Here is an 18,201-nt window from a genome sequence, read left to right on the forward strand (position 1 = left end):
TACGCTCGGGAGTTTCGGGCTAACGACCTTTCGCAAGTGAAACCACACAGCTCCCGCACTCACTCCAGGATGAGGGGGCTCACGAATGTGAGGACACTCGAGACAAGCTTGACGAGGGCCACCAGGGTGAGCTCGACCCAGAAGGTGCGGAACAGCGGAGTCATTATGCCGATCATGGACACGACGGGACGGCGGCCGTCGGCGTCGGGCTTCTTGCTCGGCACCGCCCTGCGCAGAGAACGGAGGCGGCGGAAGGTGCGGCGAGCGCTCTCTGAGGCAGGGGAAATAAATATGCTGCGTTGGTATTTATGTACTCTTCATTCATGAATAAAAACAATAAAAAAAAACTTGTAGGAATTAAAAATTTGGTGCATGCTTATACACAAAATTCAAGGCCTTGAAAATGCGCACACGAGAATATTTCGCAAGACTCAAATGTTCCTGCTCTTACACTAATCTAATATGTACATCTATAGCGTAATCGAACTGCGTAGCTACTTGTACTCAAGAAAACTGGTGTGGTGTGCCCGTCAATAAAGCACAACGTGTGACAAGCTTCAGCTAATCTCCATCTCGTCGCCAACCACAGGCAATTAATTTTCGCGAGTGTCAAAAAAAAAAAAAAGCAGCGGAAACGCATGCACGGCGGCATCCTTCCTATGCACACCCCTGTGAGCACTAAACGAGCGAGAAAGAGGTGGTCGTCGTTTGAGCAACGAGTAACCAGTTTTGCAAGCGAAAGATGCCGAAACCGCCCGCGGAACAGAACCTGACACGCCGCCCGCCCGCGCCAATGCGCGAGCGGTAGACACGCGGGAGCAAACTAACGCCAAAACAAACCATGCAACGACAACAGAAACAGGGAGGCGCGCGAAAATTCCCTGTATTCCCACATAGTGGCATCACATGACAGAAAGGAAAATTAGGAAATTGGCGCGCTTTTTAAACGTACAGACGGCGCCATACGGCATCGACCATTTTTGGACTTGTCCGCGGCCCCGTATGTTTACGCTATTGACCCTTGAAGGGTTTACGACAAGAAAAGCAGCACCATAGAAAACACGACACGCGCAAGCGTCTGTTTTCGCGCGGTTGAAACGAATTAGAAAACCGAAACAACTTGCCAGCCACAAGTGCTTTTGAACTTACGCAACGTTTGCAGCTTTACCTGCTTAGTAGACAATCGCGAGAGCACCTCGAAAGCTTGCACGACTTTTTATGCTTGTAACTGTCGCTATTAACACAACTCTCCCAGAGCAAAAGGTAAACGTATTTTCTGCAATTTCCGGTGTGTACAATACTGATCCAGTCGGAGCGTTGTACACACCAGCTCGGGAGCTTAGTAAGCAAAACAATTTATCGCAGGACAGCGGGATCATTCGGAAAATGGTGGAACAAGACTATGAAAAGGTTAGGGGAGACTTTTCGCTAACTGTTTTCGCTCGTGGTCATCGCGCAAAAAGTACCGCCTGCTTTAGCCTTCTGCAGAGAAATTTTAACGCGACAGTGTTAATGGCACCGTGGCGCAGAAAATCGGGTGCCGGCCGAGTTGTTCGTGAGCGAAAATTGCCGTATATATTTACGTATAAGTATATGCCGCGCCTTGCTATGACATGCGGGCCACATCATTGTATCACTAAGGTTGCCGATACCTTGCCTTACACTCTTGACAAACTTATTCCTCGGAATTTTGAGAATGTCAGCCCACAAACAAATCTCATGACACAGAACACCGACAGCTCGCGTCTTTAATGTCAAATCTTTTCGGACTTCAATATTCAAATTGCGAAACAGAAATTTGAAAATGATATTTTATTGACGAGGCTGCGCCCACGCAAGAGGCAGACTTTCTGCCGCTCGCCTTCGTGCACAACGTTCACCGCCAGCGTTCCCCGGTAAGCATCATGGTCACGTAAGCTTCAGTTGCCGGGAAACGCGAGTAGTAGTCGGGGATCTTTGTACGACATCACGCTCATCTGTTTACGGTGAAGCTTAAGCGTCCTCCAACTTTTTTTCGAGAGTTACGCAGCTTTTAATCATAGCTTATCGGGAGTAAACATTAGAGAGTTTTAGAATAGGGGCCCCAATATTTTGGGGCCCCAAAGAGCTTTGCGGGTGTTAGCGTTGGGGCACGTAGGAGTGAAGAGCTTTGGAATAGGGCTTTGCGTTTGCGGATAGCGTCTTGCGCTGACAGCGCCACTGCGGCGTCTGAGAAAAACGATTAAAAATATTTAAATAAAATATACCATTTTATGATATGAATAGTAATTTTGACTTGCGTGTATTCGAGTTTAATTACAATTTAGAGGTTATTCTTCACGCAGCAAACAATTGGCTGTGCCTAGTTTTGAGCAACAAAACCAACTTTACGTGCGTTCACCAGCCAAGCTTAGCCGTGTTGGGCCTACGAGCCATAAAATCCACACTCGAATTCGGAATCAGCGGCGTCTAATGAATCAATCTTCATAACACACGCTAGTTGAGAGAAAGCGATAACTGCAATCACTTCTCCTAGCTTGCGAACTTCACGCGTTACCGCGAATCGAACCCAGTTTGGTGCTAGGTCAGAGCCGTCGCTTCGATGGGTGCCGCCATGTTTGTTGACGCAAAGCTTTTGGTAACGCTATTTGAGCTACCGCTAAATCGGTGAAATAGCGTTCCCAACGCAAAACCCAAACGCAGTTTGCGTCTCGCGCATGCGCAGTGGCTTCGACGCTATTTCTTTGGGGCCCCAAAACGTTTGGGGCCCCTATTCTAAAGCTCTCTATTTATGATGCGGCTCATTGAATAATGCTTTGAAAGGTTTTGAAAGAACTTGATCGCGAAAAATTATGTGCATGAGTGAAGGTGTAAACCAGTGAAGGACGTACGCATCAAGGAAATACAAAGAGGGAGGCTTTTTTATACCTTCAGACGGCATCGGTGACAAGCAATTAAGGTTCCCGATTACGCGATGATCTGTTTCTTCATTAGGCTTTTCGGTGGGTTTTGCGATGATTTTCTTGCATGCAGCGGAAGACTGCCAGGGGTAAATATTTGTGATTATCCATAATCAGAATTCATTTAATTCCAGCCTCGTCCCGTTATCTTGCTTGTGTACTTTGTGTTTTTCGCTTTTTCCGACCTACAAATATGTCGGGCAAGGTTACGGAAGAAAAAATTGTGTTTAATTTTTATACACGTAGTTAATTCAGACATCCCATTCTCAAGTTCAAGCACAAGTTTTCAGTCGAGTGAGAACTTACGTACCCCCTCTTCTGCTTCTCTTTCTCGAAGTGGTAGGAGAAGTTCTCCGCAATCGTGGCCGTCTGATTGGATTGATCCAGGAACCACATGTTGTACATTTGCAGGGGTCTTATGAATCCCAAGATGGCCATGCTGTTGAAGGAAACACCGCCGCAGCGTAAGTTAGCTGGAACTATCTTAGCTCGAACTATGAATCTTAATAGTCGGAGCATGACATAACACAAAGGTAAAAACATCGAGCTTGGTGCCAGGGGCCACCGTGTCTCCTTAAAGACGATGCTCCAAATCCCGCCTACATTATCGTGTGATGTGACGACATTTTGTTGTTGCCACTGAGCAACGCCCAAATCACAAGTTTTTCTCATTGTGATATTTAGACGAACACGGGCAAAATCCCTACTGGTTGATTTGTCACAAAATAATCAACAATCAACGACAATGAGCCGATAAACATCCTCGACTCTGTACAGAAAAGCGGAGAGATCAGCCATTTATGCTGCAGTGGAAAAATAGACACCGGGAACGGATTTGAGAGATGAGGGAGAAAAAAATGGGATGCTTCCATAAATTCTTATAAATCATGTCTAGATGCAATAATTCTTTTCGTGCGCTATTGATACCTCAAGAAAACGTGAGTTCAGACGCCATATGTTAGCAGTGGTATCATGTCGATCCTATCGAAGAAAACACAGACCTTAAAGAATTGATCATTTTTATATTGATGTGAAATTGTGCCAATATCCTCACGTTGTGGTGACAAAGAATTACACTGCCAAAAGCCTCAGGTCATCATCATCAGCCTGTTCAGATTCAACGCAGGACAAATGTTTCTCCCAGTTACCTTTCTCTAGCTGACCCAGTCTTAGGCCTGCAAGTTTTGTTATTTTCACTCGGCCTGGCATCCTCGAAAGCTCTTTTCAATCGGCACCGACTCTAATAGACTTTTTTTCTCTTAATGCTAGCTTGAATACTGGTGACCTCCGTATGCTCTCTAACTCTCGTTACTGTCTCCTAATCTAGCACCTCACATTTTTTGTTCCATAAGTCGTGGCCCAGTCCTTCACATTTCAATCCTGGCTCATTCTTAACCTATAAGTTTCTGTCCCATACGTCAGGAGTGGTAGAATACAATGGCTGTACACTTCTTTTCAAGGATAGCGGCAAACTGCCGGTGATGGCCTGGCAATGCTTGTACACGTTTCAACTGGTTCAGTTAAGTTAGCTTTGTATTCAACTCTTTTAGCAGGCAAACTTGCGCAGCCTTTAGCTTGCGCTCTAGACTTCAATGTCATCTCTCACTCTGGCAAAAGCATATTAGCCGGGCACTGTTAGAAACTTGGAAGGCTCTTCACGGAATGCTGACAGTGCCTGCGTGCTCTTACTGGTATCTACGCTGCGTCTGCTGCTGCAACGTTTATTCTGGTAGGATATCCTGAATACTAACACAACTTGCAGGACCCACAACTGCGCTGTTACGCATAGTCGGTGAGGCAGGAGTACCTAGTACTGTGCAAAATGTACACAGAGTTGCCAATTGTACAAAATTATCTGCATATATATATATATATATATATATATATATATATATAATTTAGCTTCAATGGAAATTACAGTAAACCCTCGTTAGCTCGAACTCTGATATCTCGAAAAAATCGGTCAATGCGAAATCTTTTCTAGGCTTCGTGTAAACTCCATGTATTTGGCTCCCCTTGTGTCGAAATGCTCTAGCGCCGTACTCCGGACATCTCGACTGCGAAAACGTATGAAAAATTAATTAAGCGAAAATGAGAGGTCTACCCGACCGTAGCAATTGCTACAAAGAAAACCCATACGGCTTCCTCGAAAGAAAAGCCTCGCAGTTCAAGAAAAATTCGTCCTGGTCCGGTACTCGAAACCGGCATCACCGCCTTTCCACCGCGCAAGAAGTAACTGCGCAAACGTTTTCGCACTTTTGTGCACAGCGGTGACGTCGCCAAAAAGTGACAACGCCGCAAGTTTGCAGCGAATCCGGCTCCACGGCAGGCGCACTCGTGTGCACCTGCCACGGCCGGCTGCGATCTCATCCTGGGTCACTCTAATGAGCGCGATAAGCGCGCAAGGTACACGTGGCCTCTGGAACACGCATGTTCGCGTGTGCGCGAGAGCTTGCTCGCTCACCGTGCTTCTGAGTCAGTGAATGAGCGCGTTACGCAATGCCGCGTTATGTGCGCGCTAAGCAAGCTGCGCCGAATGTTCTTGGCTTGGGGCCACGAGTTTGTAGCGTCTCTTATGCACCTTGTCAGTGGTCATAGCAACGGTCCGTCCGCGTAATTGATGGAATAAGCCAGCCGAGAACGGTGAATGTAAGAGTGCCACAAAATCGAGCGGTAGGCATGGCCACCAAATCCCGGCCTCGGGGCGTTATTCCCGGCGTATAATTTTTCTGGGCTCAGGACAACGTGGGCGCCTGTGTGCGTTTGTGCGCTGTTGCACACAGGCTGAGCTGTTGCACACAGGCTCTGTGCGGAGATCGCTGTTGCCCGACCGACGTTCTGGCTGCCGAGTCGCCTATCTCGCAATCTCCCGAAAATACAGCTTCTAGGCTACTCGGACCTCTTTTGAATGGCTCTGCGGGGCGTATGCGCAGCCCGGGGCTTATATTTTGTGGTTTTGTTTTTTCGAAACTCCGTATATTATTTGCAACTTTGAGTTAACGGGGTTTTCCTGTTTTAGCCAATATAGTTATCCAACTGAATCGAAATCTGCAATTTTTTTCTATTGGTAAATGCGCACCCAAAATGTCTCAGTGGCACCTTACAAACATCGAGCTCTCGTATTTGACGTTTCTTTACTGCCTGGTCATTTGCGCAGCCTTACGCAATTTGTATGGTATCAAGTAAGCTGACATATTTCTCGAAATATTTCATGCACCAGCTTCGGTGCACGAATAGCTATCTATTGGCATCACAGCAATTACGCTGCATAGAACCATCCCGTAGGGACGGTTCGAACTGTCTCACCCGTTGAACCACCAGAAGAGGAGCTTGGACAAGAAGGACGCACTGCTTTCGGGACATATTTTCTGAAAAGGAGGAAACGCTGTTACCGTCACGCAGGAGTGCCATGGTCGTGACGGCGTCAGGTACTCACCAGCGCCCTCTTGCTACTGATTGGCTGAGCAGTGTCTGCAAAACAGCTGAGCAGGAATTGTCCCACGAGGACAGGACAGTAGACCACGATAGTGATGAAACGAAACTCCATCTGGTCATCCGATATACTTCCCACATCCTGCCGGCATCGAGCAAGATAAATTAATGACTCAGGCTAAGCAATCGTTCGCACCGACATTACGAGAGAGAAATTCTTGAGCACCTTCTACTTTGTTCACGAACAGTGCTGGTGACAATGTCGCAGCTGTAATCGCAGCTGTGGTCAAGCACACGTAAAGTTAGGACCTTACGCGGTAATATTTCATATGCAGCCGAAATAGCACCAAAAGTTGCAGTGTGGTTATGATACGTATAAGAACAATCAAATACCTTACAGCTATAGATATGCGAAAGCATTTCTCCAATTACACTCATTGTCTAGTTTTTCTCTGCTTCAACTCGAAACGCTTCGTACTAGACACGCTTTTTCGAAGGAGTAATGGCAAGCTCTCACCTCACTGAACACTTGCAAGATAACAGACCGGTACCGCACAATGGAAGCCAGAGACATCAGCAACCAAAATATGAACAGTGGGCCGGATGTATAGACGCCTCGTCTACGAGCGGTTGTTATCAGCACAAGGGTCAGAACCTGGGAAAAAAGCGGTCGCATTGAGAATTCGAAGGATTCTAATTGCGTTTCCAGCCATGAATATATACTCTTGCGATAAAAATAGTGTTTTGAGACCTTGCAGTGCCACCATCGTCATCATCAGTCTGGTTACGCCCACTGCAGGGCAAAGGCCTCTCCCATACTTCAACTACCCCAGTCATGTGCTAATTGTGACCAAGTTGTCCCTGTAAACTTGTTAATCTCATCCGCTCACCTAACTTTCTGCCGCCCCTTGTCACGCTTCCACTTTCTTGGAATCCAGTCCGTAACCCTTAATGACCGTCGGTTATCTTCGCTCCGCATTAACATGCCCTGCCCATTTCTTTTTCTTGATTTCAACTAAGATGTCCAACTCGCGTTTTGTCCCTCACCCAACCTGCTCTCTTGTTATCCTTTAACGTTACACCTATCATTCTTTCCATAGCTCCTTGCGTCGTCCTCAGTTTAAGTAGAACCCTTTTCGTAAGCCTCCAGGTAAGCCACCAGTTAGAACCAAATACAAGGGTCGCTGTCCCACATTTGTCTTTAGCTTCAGTCTTCAATTCTAACTTCCAGAAAAATACCCGTATACGGGTATTTTCTGGAACGTCTTAAGGTCTTAAGGTCATAACGCTATATATAGCGTTATGACCTTAAGACGTTCTGACGGCACAGTGAAATCAATACACCGCAGATACATCCAGTTACTTCTAAGATCAATGGATAGAAGAAAATTGACCAGACATTACTATTAAATCCCATTTGGAATAACCTATAATAGCCCGCATTACAGCAAAACGGGCATCCTTCTACGTCACTGCGCAAAAATCAGGAAAATAACTTACGAAGGTCACCATACGTATTACAGGTGCATAATATTCGACCGGAAACACGATCTGTCCTTCTGCGTAGCGAGTGAGGGCTTGAGAAATCTCCACCACAGAGACGACCACCAAGACCAGCGAAAGCAGCTGCAATTGCAAAGAAGAAACAGTGGTCACACTTGTACGAAACGTGTGGCTTTAGGCAAGATGGCAACATCTTCACGGGGTTAGAAATAAATGGCTGCTTTGTTTCACCTTTAAGAGCTGTTCCATCAGGGCAACGGTTGCAAAATTAGGGTGTCATAGCCAGGCCTCACAATGCATGAACTCATTGGAGACGCTGTTCTTAGGGCATGCCATAGATATATGTGTACCGCTCAAACGTGATACATGAAATTCGTCCCTCGAGACATTTGTTGACATTTTTTTAAAATGCCGCTTTGAGGAACCTCATTTATTCAAAGTGAAAACGCGGTTCTTCAACTGAGAGAAACGCGCACTGCATTAAATAGAATGCAATACTTACGCGGCACAGCAAAAAAATCAGATTTTCTTAGGGCGCACCGTGTTTCGGCTATCAGCACAAATGCTAAGGGTTTCAAAAAAGATTGCCAAGTTATAAATATGGGTAAATGGTAAATGGCAACGTGATAGCACATATTTCAATTGTGGAACTTCAAACCGTTAATGGCTGAATACTCACTAACAAGCAATCGTAAGATAGCCTTAGATAAGACATGTCAGTCTTAAATTAAAAATTAAATTATGGGGTTTTACGTGCCAAAACCACTTTCTGATTATGAGGCACGCCGTAGTGGAGGACTCCGGAAATTTCGACCACCTGGGGTTCTTTAACGTGCACCTAAATTTAAGTACACGGGTGTTTTCGCATTTCGCCCCCATCGAAATGCGGCCGCCGTGGCCGGGATTCGATCCCGCGACCTCGTGCTCAGCAGCCTAACACCATAGCCACTGAGCAACCACGGCGGGTAACATGTCAGTCTTAACGATCTGAGAGAATATGAATGTATAGTTTTTATTGGCGCGCAAGGGCCAGATATGGCCAAAGAGCGCCAGGTCTGCGGTGATGGGTTTGCTATGTAGGTATGAGACCTATGAAGTTGGTGTGGCGTGGCTGTAAAGAGCCCTTGAACATAGTCGCTGTATAGTGCGTAAAATCTTTCTGTAATAAGATTATGTCGATGACAAATGACGCATACTATGAACATCAAAATCCATCGTAAAGGAATGACGCAGAATAGAAAATATATGAGATAGTAAAAATACCTGGAGCACTGTTGCCTCGCCGGAGCCCTTGAAACACAAGGGCCTAGAGGCACGTGCTATACGAAAGAATTATCACAGCGCCATCCTCTGAAGAGAGCAGACGCTACGAACATGTGGGGCTAACAACATGCAACACCACATCTTTCAGGTAACTTAGGACTGTGTTGGTGTCAAATAGCGGTTCTGGGCCGAGTAACATTACTGGATGAAGGGGAATGTGCTGCCGGTATGCTAAGGGAAAATGTTTCTTTCAGATTCGGCTTTCCGGCACTCCAGGAGGACGTGGAGGACGGTAAGCCACTCCTCGCATCTACCGCAGGTTGGAGGGTCATTTCCGGTGAGTAGAAAATTATGGGTGCCGAATGTATGTCCTATTCTGAGACGACAGAATAGGACGTCTGTTCGGCGTGATTTTGTTACAGAGGGCCAGAATCCTAACTCTGGCTTTATCACGTGGAGCTTATTTGTTTCCGCGTCCCATAGGAGTTGCCAGTGGTTCCGTAGTTTCCTCCGTAAGAAGGGCTTCACATCTGTGACAGGAACTGCAGCGGTGAGATTAGCAGAATGCTATGCAACTGACGTGGCCATCTGATCCGCCAGAACGTTACCTTCGATGCCCCTATGACCTGGCACCCAGCATATGATGATATGCTGGTTACCTATATACGCTTTACACAGAACGGAATAGAGTTCATTCATTACCGGATTTTTGTGGTTAGAGAATGACATTAAGGCCTTCACACTACTAAGGGAGTCCGTATATACGACTGATTTCTGGAGTTTTGATTTCCTGATATGCTTCACAGCCGACAATAGTGCGTAGGCCTCAGCCGTAAAGATGCTAGTTTCCGGATGCAGTACATCGGTTTCCGAGAAGGATGGACCTACGGCTGCGTAGGACACCCCGTCGTGTGACTTCGATGCGTCTGTGTAGAACTCCGTGCAGGAGTGTTTGTGCTGGAGTTCCCGGAAATGCATGTGGATTTCTATCTCTGGAGCGTGTTTTGTAACTTGCATGAAAGATATATTGCATTGTATCAGCTGCCACTCTCAAGGAGGTAGCGGCTTGGCTGGATGCATTAGGCGAAGCTCAAGGAGTGGAACATGCATTTCATGACTAAGCTCCCTCACACGCAGCGAGAAAGGCTGTCTGAAAGAGTGGTCTGGAATGGCGCGTGTTATCAGTGACGACACTACGGATGTCTTATGGCCGACAGGGTGACAAGAATTAAACTTATGATAACGATAACACGCGCCGTACGCGTCTGCTCAGGCGACGATGCGCTAAAAAAGGAATTACGGACGATCCCCGTGAACTAACCCGCAACGGCTACCCTAGTCTTTTCATATACAGGACCGAGAAGCGGATATTAGAGCCTAGCTCGGAGAACAACACGGCAATCCGTGCACGTGCAGCCATCCCTTACGTCCAAGGAATCAGCGAGGCACTGTCGCGCGTATTTTCGAAATGCGATTTGCGCATCGCCCACATCCCGACCAGCAAGCTCCGGAACCAGCTCATGAATGTGAAAGACAGGTTACCTGTTGAATCATTCCCAGGAGTTGTGTATAAGATACCATGCGCTGATAGCCACAGAGTATATATTGGTGAAACAGGGAAGTTCTACAGACGCCTCAAGGAACATAAACGTGATGTAAGAAATAATAGCCACACGACGAACGCCATTGCCGAGCATGCGCATGAACATAATCACAAGATTGACTGGGACACTGCCACTGTTGTTGCCAAAGAAAAGAACGTGTCATCCCGACGGCTGCTAGAATCTCTAATCATTCAATCGACGCCAGCTACAATGAACCGGACACCAGGGACTATGCCTGCCGTTTACGCACGTTCATGACGTCATGTGCTGGCTATATAAGCGACGACGATTTCCTGTCCAGCTCAGTAATAATCTGACGTTCCGAAACTACAGATTATTCATCAAACTTGGTCAGTGACCGTAATTCCTTCACTCGCAGGATACTGTTGCTCGTAGTCAAGGGTATCCGTGGCGGCAGCTTCTTGTCCACTGAAAATGGCAGCAGGTTGGCTTGCGATCTTGTGTCAACCTTGAAGGCTAGCGTCGTAGCCGCAGCTTTCACTCGGACCACCCGGTCGCGGTCACGCGCTGCTCCAAAGCTGTTGACAGATACGTCAAGGATGTCCGATTCCGCTTCGCTGGTCCTTACTTCACGAACTGGCTTATTCACGTCGCAACGTGTAGCAACACGATTCTGCCCTTGCCATTTACTGCAGATTTTTCCAAATGCAGCACAGTTTCGCGGACCGTGCCTACGTCCACACCTACGGCATTTGCACGTTGACGTCTGTTCGTCGCGCTGCTGCTGCTGTCTTTTAACGGCGTTGATCTATCTTTGTTCTCGAGACCAGATTTCGTTTTGCGCAGCAGTCATTTCCGCAGTCTTGCAGATTTCATCCGCTTTAGCTAAGGTCAACTTGTTATCCTGCAGCAACTTTCGTCTTTCTTTAGTATTTGTTCCAAAAACTATTTGGTCACGTATGAACGGCTGTGCCATAGTGCTAGAATTGCAGGAGTGCGACATCTTCCGGAGCTCTCTGACAAACTGTTCTACTGGTTCACCTTGAGCTTGGACGCGCTGCCGACACAGGTAGCGCTCACGCACTTCATTGAGGTGCTACGCGCAGTAGCTATCGAACTTGGCGACGACAGTTGTATGACTTTCCCGGCTCTCGCCGTCATCAAACGTGAAGTTGTGAACTTCCAGTGCATCGTCGCCTGCCACAGTTAGCAGCAAAGAAATCGTCGTGGCATCCTGTCGAGGCTTCTTGTCGGGCTCTGAAGCAAGCAAGAATCATTCAAACTTTTGCTTGAAAAGCTCCCACTGTGTAGTGATTTGGCTAGTGAAGTGGAGTGGCTCCGCTGGCTTCACATGTTCCGTGCGGCTTCTTTAACACGAGCACCACGGCCGTGCAAACGGAGCCCTTCTGACACCATGTATCATTAGAGTTGAAGCAATATCATAAGAAGCCGATAAACACTGACACCAAGGACAACATAGGGGAAATTACTTGTGCTTAATAAACGAAATGAAGAAACGATAAGTTAAAGGTAATTAAAGTGGATGAAAAAACAACTTGCCGCAGGTGAGAACCGAACCCACAACCTTCGCATTTCGCGAAGGTTGTTGTTGAAGTAATAATGACAGCAGGGATCAGTTCGGAGCAAACAAAAAGCACCGCAGCGTTTATTCGCGCTATACCAGCCACAGGAAGGGGTACCCAAGTTCTGGGCATGCGCGCCGCAGATGCTGCACGCAGGCACGTCGCTTGTCCTATACGATACAACATCTGTTAACCTGCGCTCAGTCTGGGTGTTTAGACTGCGCGGACGTTTTTCAGAATGCTGCACAACCAACAAGAAACGTTACGTATTTTCGAGTATCCGGTTTTTGCCCGACACAATGAAAGACTTGGCGGTATCCAAGTAAGGTCGAATCTGTTCCTACAGAGTTTCTTCGGAATTTATACATGAGTAACAATTGTTTGAAAATCGGCCGCATAAGTAAATGTGGCAGCCCATAATCCCTAGTACAAGACAGGTTTGACTTCATAAGCCCTCTTATGAGATGACAGTGCAAACTGCGTAGCTGTTAGAAGCAATAACTCCCAGCGTTCAACGCGTCACAGCGACACCCAGTTTCCCTCGACTTTTGAGCGAGAAAAGTTCTGGAGAGTAAGTTTCTGAAGGGGCCGCTCTGCGTATGTTCCGCCCATCCTAATGTTGCCTAGCAACGGAGGAGCCCCTCTTCTGTGGCGTGTCCATCCCATGACTTCACTTAAGGTCTGGCGCGGAAGCGGGGCGCGCGCAACGCGGCGGTTAGCAGGTAGTAGCAGGTAGCGGGTAGCGGGTAGCGGCGGGTAGTATTGCGCGCCGCAACGCGGCGCGCAATACAGGCGGCTGTAGACACGACTTGAGCACCCACCGGCTCATGAATAAGGACACTGGCAAGTTTCTGTATTGCAGCATTAATTTGGGGGTTATATGAAAGCTTATGCTTATGGCTAGGTGGAGCATACGCATGTAGCATATAAGCAGACGGCTGCTTTGACCCACTGTGACCACACTGAAAGCGACCTGCGTTGAAAGAAATTGAACCTTCGGGGTCAGCAGCACAAGAGCCATCTGTGCACTCGGGCGGAATTTTCCTGGAGCGAGCGACAGCTCGAGATGCAGCTGCACAGCACAAAATGATTAAAGAGGCAGGACGAGCGCCGACCTCAAACTTATACACAAAATAGTGGACAAGCATAACACCAGAGTAGAACAAAACCCACGCGCGCGAACATGGGCCGAAAACGGGAGGTGAAGTACTCGATCCATTTCACTCTTGAACGGAGCCAGTCACCGTTGGCTAACGCCAGTGTCGCAGTTCCTCAGGGCTACGAAGGATTACGCTATTACTACTTGTTAGTTAATAACGATGCTTAAAGACAACCGATGCGTCTCATAGAATTGGTTCACACCCGCATTTACGGCAGTGTAACGTAAGGTGACGTTATAAGCTTTCATTAGCTTGCGTCCACTTTTTTACGTGCTGCACAGGCAGTCATTGAAAGTCGCCGAAGCTTCCGTGCTTATATGCCACTTCGCGGCCGCCAGTGTTCTGTGAAGCAAATTCCGTCTGTCACACACACACACACACACACACACACACACACACACACACACACACACACACACACACACACACACACACACACACACACACACACACACACACACACACACACACACGCACACGCACACGCACACGCACACGCACACGTGTGTGTGTGTCGACCTCAAATACACACACACACGTGTGTGTGTGTCTCGACCTCAAATACACACACACACACACACACACACACACGTGTGCGTGTGCGCGTGCGTGCGCGCGTGCGTGCGCGTGCGTGCGCGTGTTGCATCGAGAACTCGCACTGACCACTTTGGCGATGTTGAGGAAGGTCCATGGCAGCGGCGGGTTCCGACTGCGCTTGAAGGCGACGACGTCGAAGCCCGACGTCAGCCACAGGAAGAGGCATGGCGCCCACACGAGCACGGTCTCCTGGAAGCACGGCGTGAAGTCTGGCGTCTCGGCGTCCCACGTCAAGGAATTGTCCTGCGCGAAGAGAGAGAGGCTGCAATCAACAACCCCGGTCGTGTACTAATTGTGCCCATGCCATCCCTGCAAACTTCTTAATCTCATCGCCCACCTAACTTTCTGCCGCCCCCTGCTACGCTTCCCTTCCCTTGGGATCCAGTCCGTAACCCTTAATGACCATCGGTTACCTTCCCTCCTCATTACATGTCCTGCCCATGCCCATTTCTTTTTCTTGATTTCAACTAAGATGTCGTTAACTCGCGTTTGTTCCCTCACCCAATCTGCTATTTTCTTATCCCTTAACATTACACCTATCATTCTTTTTTCCATAGCTCTTTGCGTCGTCCTCAATTTGAGTAGAACCCTTTTCGTAAGCCTCCGGGTTTCTGCCCCGTAGGTGAGTACTGGTAAGACACAGCTATTATATACTTTTCTCTTGAGGGATAATGGCAACCTGCTGTTCATGATCTGAGAATGCCTGCCAAACGCACCCCAGCCCATTCTTATTCTTCTGATTATTTCCGTCTCATGATCCGGATCCGCCGTCACTACCTGCCCGAAGTAGATGTATTCCCTTACGACTTCCAGTGCCTCGCTGCCTATTGTAAATTGCTGTTCTCTTTCAAGACTGTTAACATTAGTTTTCTGCAGATTAATTTTTAGACCCACTCTTCTGCTTTGCCTCTCCAGGTCAGTGAGCATGCATTGCAATTGGTCCCCTGAGTTACTAAGCAAGGCAATATCATCAGCGAATCGCAAGTTACTAAGGTACTCTCCATTAACTTTTATCTCCAGTTCTTCCCAATCCAGGTCTCTGAATACCTCCTGTAAACACGCTGTGAATAGCATTGGAGAGATCGTATCTCCCTGCCTGACGCCTTTCTTTATTGGGATTTTGTTGCTTTCTTTATGGAGGACTACGGTGTCTGTGGAGTCGCTGTAGATATCTTTCAGTATTTTTACATGGGGCTCGACTACACCCTGATTCCGTAATGCCTCCATGACTGCTGAGGTTTCGACAGGATCAAACGCTTTCTCGTAATCAATGAAAGCTATTTGGCGGAGCCAAAAAACCACGCCAAAAATTAGTAGTTGCGGGAGTAGTCGTTGAGCATGAACACAAAATAGCAAGTTATTTCAACGAATATTTCCAATTTGTTTTCATGAGAACTGCGGTAAGAATGCCCGAAACAACCTTTAATTCTTTGATGCCTGACATAGCAGTGACTGAGGATGGCGTGCTAAACCTGCTTTTACACGTTCACTCGAAAAAGTCACCTGGTCCAGACTATCTCAAATGTTTTTTTTAAACGTTATGCGCAACAAATATCCCCTTTCCGGCACGCACTTTTTGTCGCTTCACTAAAAACTGCCACGCTTCTTACTGACTGGCTTCGCTCAAATCCCCATTCACAAAGCAGGAAATAAAAAGCTGGTTGACAACTACAGACCCATACCTCTTGCTTGCTGCAAGCTTATGGAGCACATTTTTAATAAGTCGATTATGAGTTATTTGGAAGTAAATAACTTAATAAATCGATGCAACACGGTTTCCGGAAAGGAATATCGACAGTAACTCAGTCACTATGAATAACACATGCCTTCACGAAAGTAATAAATAGCAGAGAACAAGTTGACAGTATATTGATTGTTTTAAGGCTTATGACCGTGTCGTGCACTGCCAATTAATCGACAAGTTAAAACTAATCGGCAATTATTCGACAGTAATAGCATGGATAGAAGCTTACCTATCAAACCGCACACTATATGTCATGATAAATTACAGTGAATCGGAGAACCTCTAAGTGGTTTCCGGTGTACCACAGGGATCCGTGCTTGGACCACTATTATTCCTCATATATATTAATTATACAGCTCTTGCGTCGATGATGGGGCGAAAATCTGTCTTTTCGTTGATGATTGCGTGATTTACACAGTTGTGCGGGAACTAGATGATCAACTGAAACTGAACATGTTAAATAACATTGCTCCGTGGTGCGAGAAGTGGGGCCTGAAAATGAATGTATCAAAAACTAAATGTATGAGCCTGTCATAAGAAATCGCAACTGAAGTTTGACTACACATTAAATGGGTCCGAGCTCAAACAAACAGACACCGTCTAATATCTAAGAATAACACTTACGCGTAATTCGAAATGGGATGTGCATATTAATAATACTTGTGCAAAAGCGTTTAAAACACTAGGATTTTTACGAAGGAAATTAGCCATGACAGCTGCTGAAGTAAAGTTGAACGCCTACAAAACCTTAGTCATACCCATCTTAGAGTATGGTAGCGTGGTATGGAACTACTCAGCTACAGTAATTAGCAGATAGGCTGGAAAGGGTGCAGAATAGAGCATTACGATTTATGTACTCTAAGTATTCTCAGTACGAAAGCGTCACTGCACTCGGAAAGCAAGCAGGCATTCCCAAACTTTCCAGTCGGCGTCGCGTTTCCGCCATGAAGCTTGTGCTCTGTCATGAGTCTGAATATCAAAGATCAGCACCAGCACATCGCCACACTAAACGAATAAATCACGATAAGCACTTCAGAGCATACGTCACCCGTTTCAACGCATTTAAGTTTTTTTCCGTCGTCCGTCGAGTTATGGAGTTCTTTGCCACGGGATGTTGACAGTGAATGTGTCCAGCTTTGTAACCAAATTAGAATCTTTTTCATCCAGTGCCATAACACGGAAGTTGTATGTGCGCTTTTGATACTTGGCCAGAATGATGTGTTGCGGAAGAGTACATTGATGTGCAAATGTATCGTATTTAGTGATCGAAACTGAATACCCCTCTACCCCACCCCTGTATGGGCCTGCCAAGGCCTACAGTATTGCTAAATAAATCAAATAAACTACACCGTCACAGAGCAAGAATATCTTGCAGTGATTTTCGCAATGCAGCGCTTCCGGTCATACTTGTGACAGACCAGCATTCTCTCTGCTGGCTGCTGAATCTGTGATCCGGCAGGCCGGCTTGCGCGTTGGACACTCAGTTTACAGGAATATGACTTGAGCATTTCTTATAGAAGCGGCCGACGGCACGCCGACGCTGACTGCCTCTCGCGCATGCCGCTTCCAAGGACGGACTGCGACGCGGACAACTTCGTCTGCTATCTCTCATCACTAGATCCAGGATTTCCTGATGTAAATACCTTCAAGGGCGAACAACAAAAAGACAGCCTTAGAGCCACTGCTCATTACTGCAAGGGAATCAGCACCATCCACTCGTATTCGCGTTCGTGATGGGGTTCTTTACAAAATAACTATTCTGCTGCAGGCCCACGATATCTTCTGGTGGTCCCGGAGAGTCGCCGTGTCTCCATCCTACGCGCTATGCATGACGATCCAACATCTGGCCAGTTGGGATTGGCACGAACGCTCTAATCGCGTTCAAGAAACTTTCTACTGGCCTGGTCGGAGCCTCTCAGTCCAGGGCCCCACTGGACTCTGCCGCCTGCCTGACCTGGCTAATTAAGGACTTTTGTCCTGCCAGGTCGGAGCGGGCGAGCTGTGCCTCCCAATGGAGCGGGAGGCACAGCTCGCCCGCTCCGACCTGGCAGGACAAAAGTCCTTAATTAGCCAGGTCAGGCAGGCGGCAGAGGCCAGTGGGGCCCTGGACTGAGAGGCTCCGACCACCCCTCCTTCAAATATTTTCCATTGCAAATCAACGAGGACAAGTGGCTCTCCGCTATGAAGAGCCCCGATGCCGGGGCGCAACTATGGGCTGTCCAGAGGGCCCACGATGCGGCGGTCGGGCAAGGCCTGACTGTCCCAACGTGGGAGCGGCCCGCAGCGCGCTGAGTCGTGTACCTCAGGACTTTATTAAAGTTTTGCATCCATCCATCCATCCATCCATTGCAACAAAGTTTCTATTTCTATTTCTACTGGCCTAAAATGCGTCAGAGGACCGATAAGTGCGTGTCC

At 47.3% G+C, this 18,201-nt stretch overlaps 1 protein-coding gene across 1 annotated transcript in view; it reads right to left on the reverse strand.

The window, feature by feature from the left end:
• The window catches only part of LOC135901675 (multidrug resistance-associated protein 1-like), a 140,517-nt gene that overhangs the window by 94,218 nt on the left and 28,098 nt on the right, over positions 1 to 18,201 (reverse strand). Inside the window, exons 2-8 of the mRNA XM_065431518.1 lie at positions 14,109 to 14,285; positions 7,872 to 7,997; positions 6,889 to 7,026; positions 6,376 to 6,513; positions 6,246 to 6,307; positions 3,250 to 3,378; positions 64 to 228 (exon numbers count right to left, since the gene is read on the reverse strand). Of these exons, the coding sequence (XP_065287590.1) occupies positions 64 to 228; positions 3,250 to 3,378; positions 6,246 to 6,307; positions 6,376 to 6,513; positions 6,889 to 7,026; positions 7,872 to 7,997; positions 14,109 to 14,285 (935 nt within the window). The remainder of the gene's footprint in view (positions 1 to 63; positions 229 to 3,249; positions 3,379 to 6,245; positions 6,308 to 6,375; positions 6,514 to 6,888; positions 7,027 to 7,871; positions 7,998 to 14,108; positions 14,286 to 18,201) is intronic.

This window comes from Dermacentor albipictus, unplaced genomic scaffold (genome assembly GCF_038994185.2).
Source record: "Dermacentor albipictus isolate Rhodes 1998 colony unplaced genomic scaffold, USDA_Dalb.pri_finalv2 scaffold_16, whole genome shotgun sequence".
NCBI classification, from domain to species: domain Eukaryota; kingdom Metazoa; phylum Arthropoda; class Arachnida; order Ixodida; family Ixodidae; genus Dermacentor; species Dermacentor albipictus.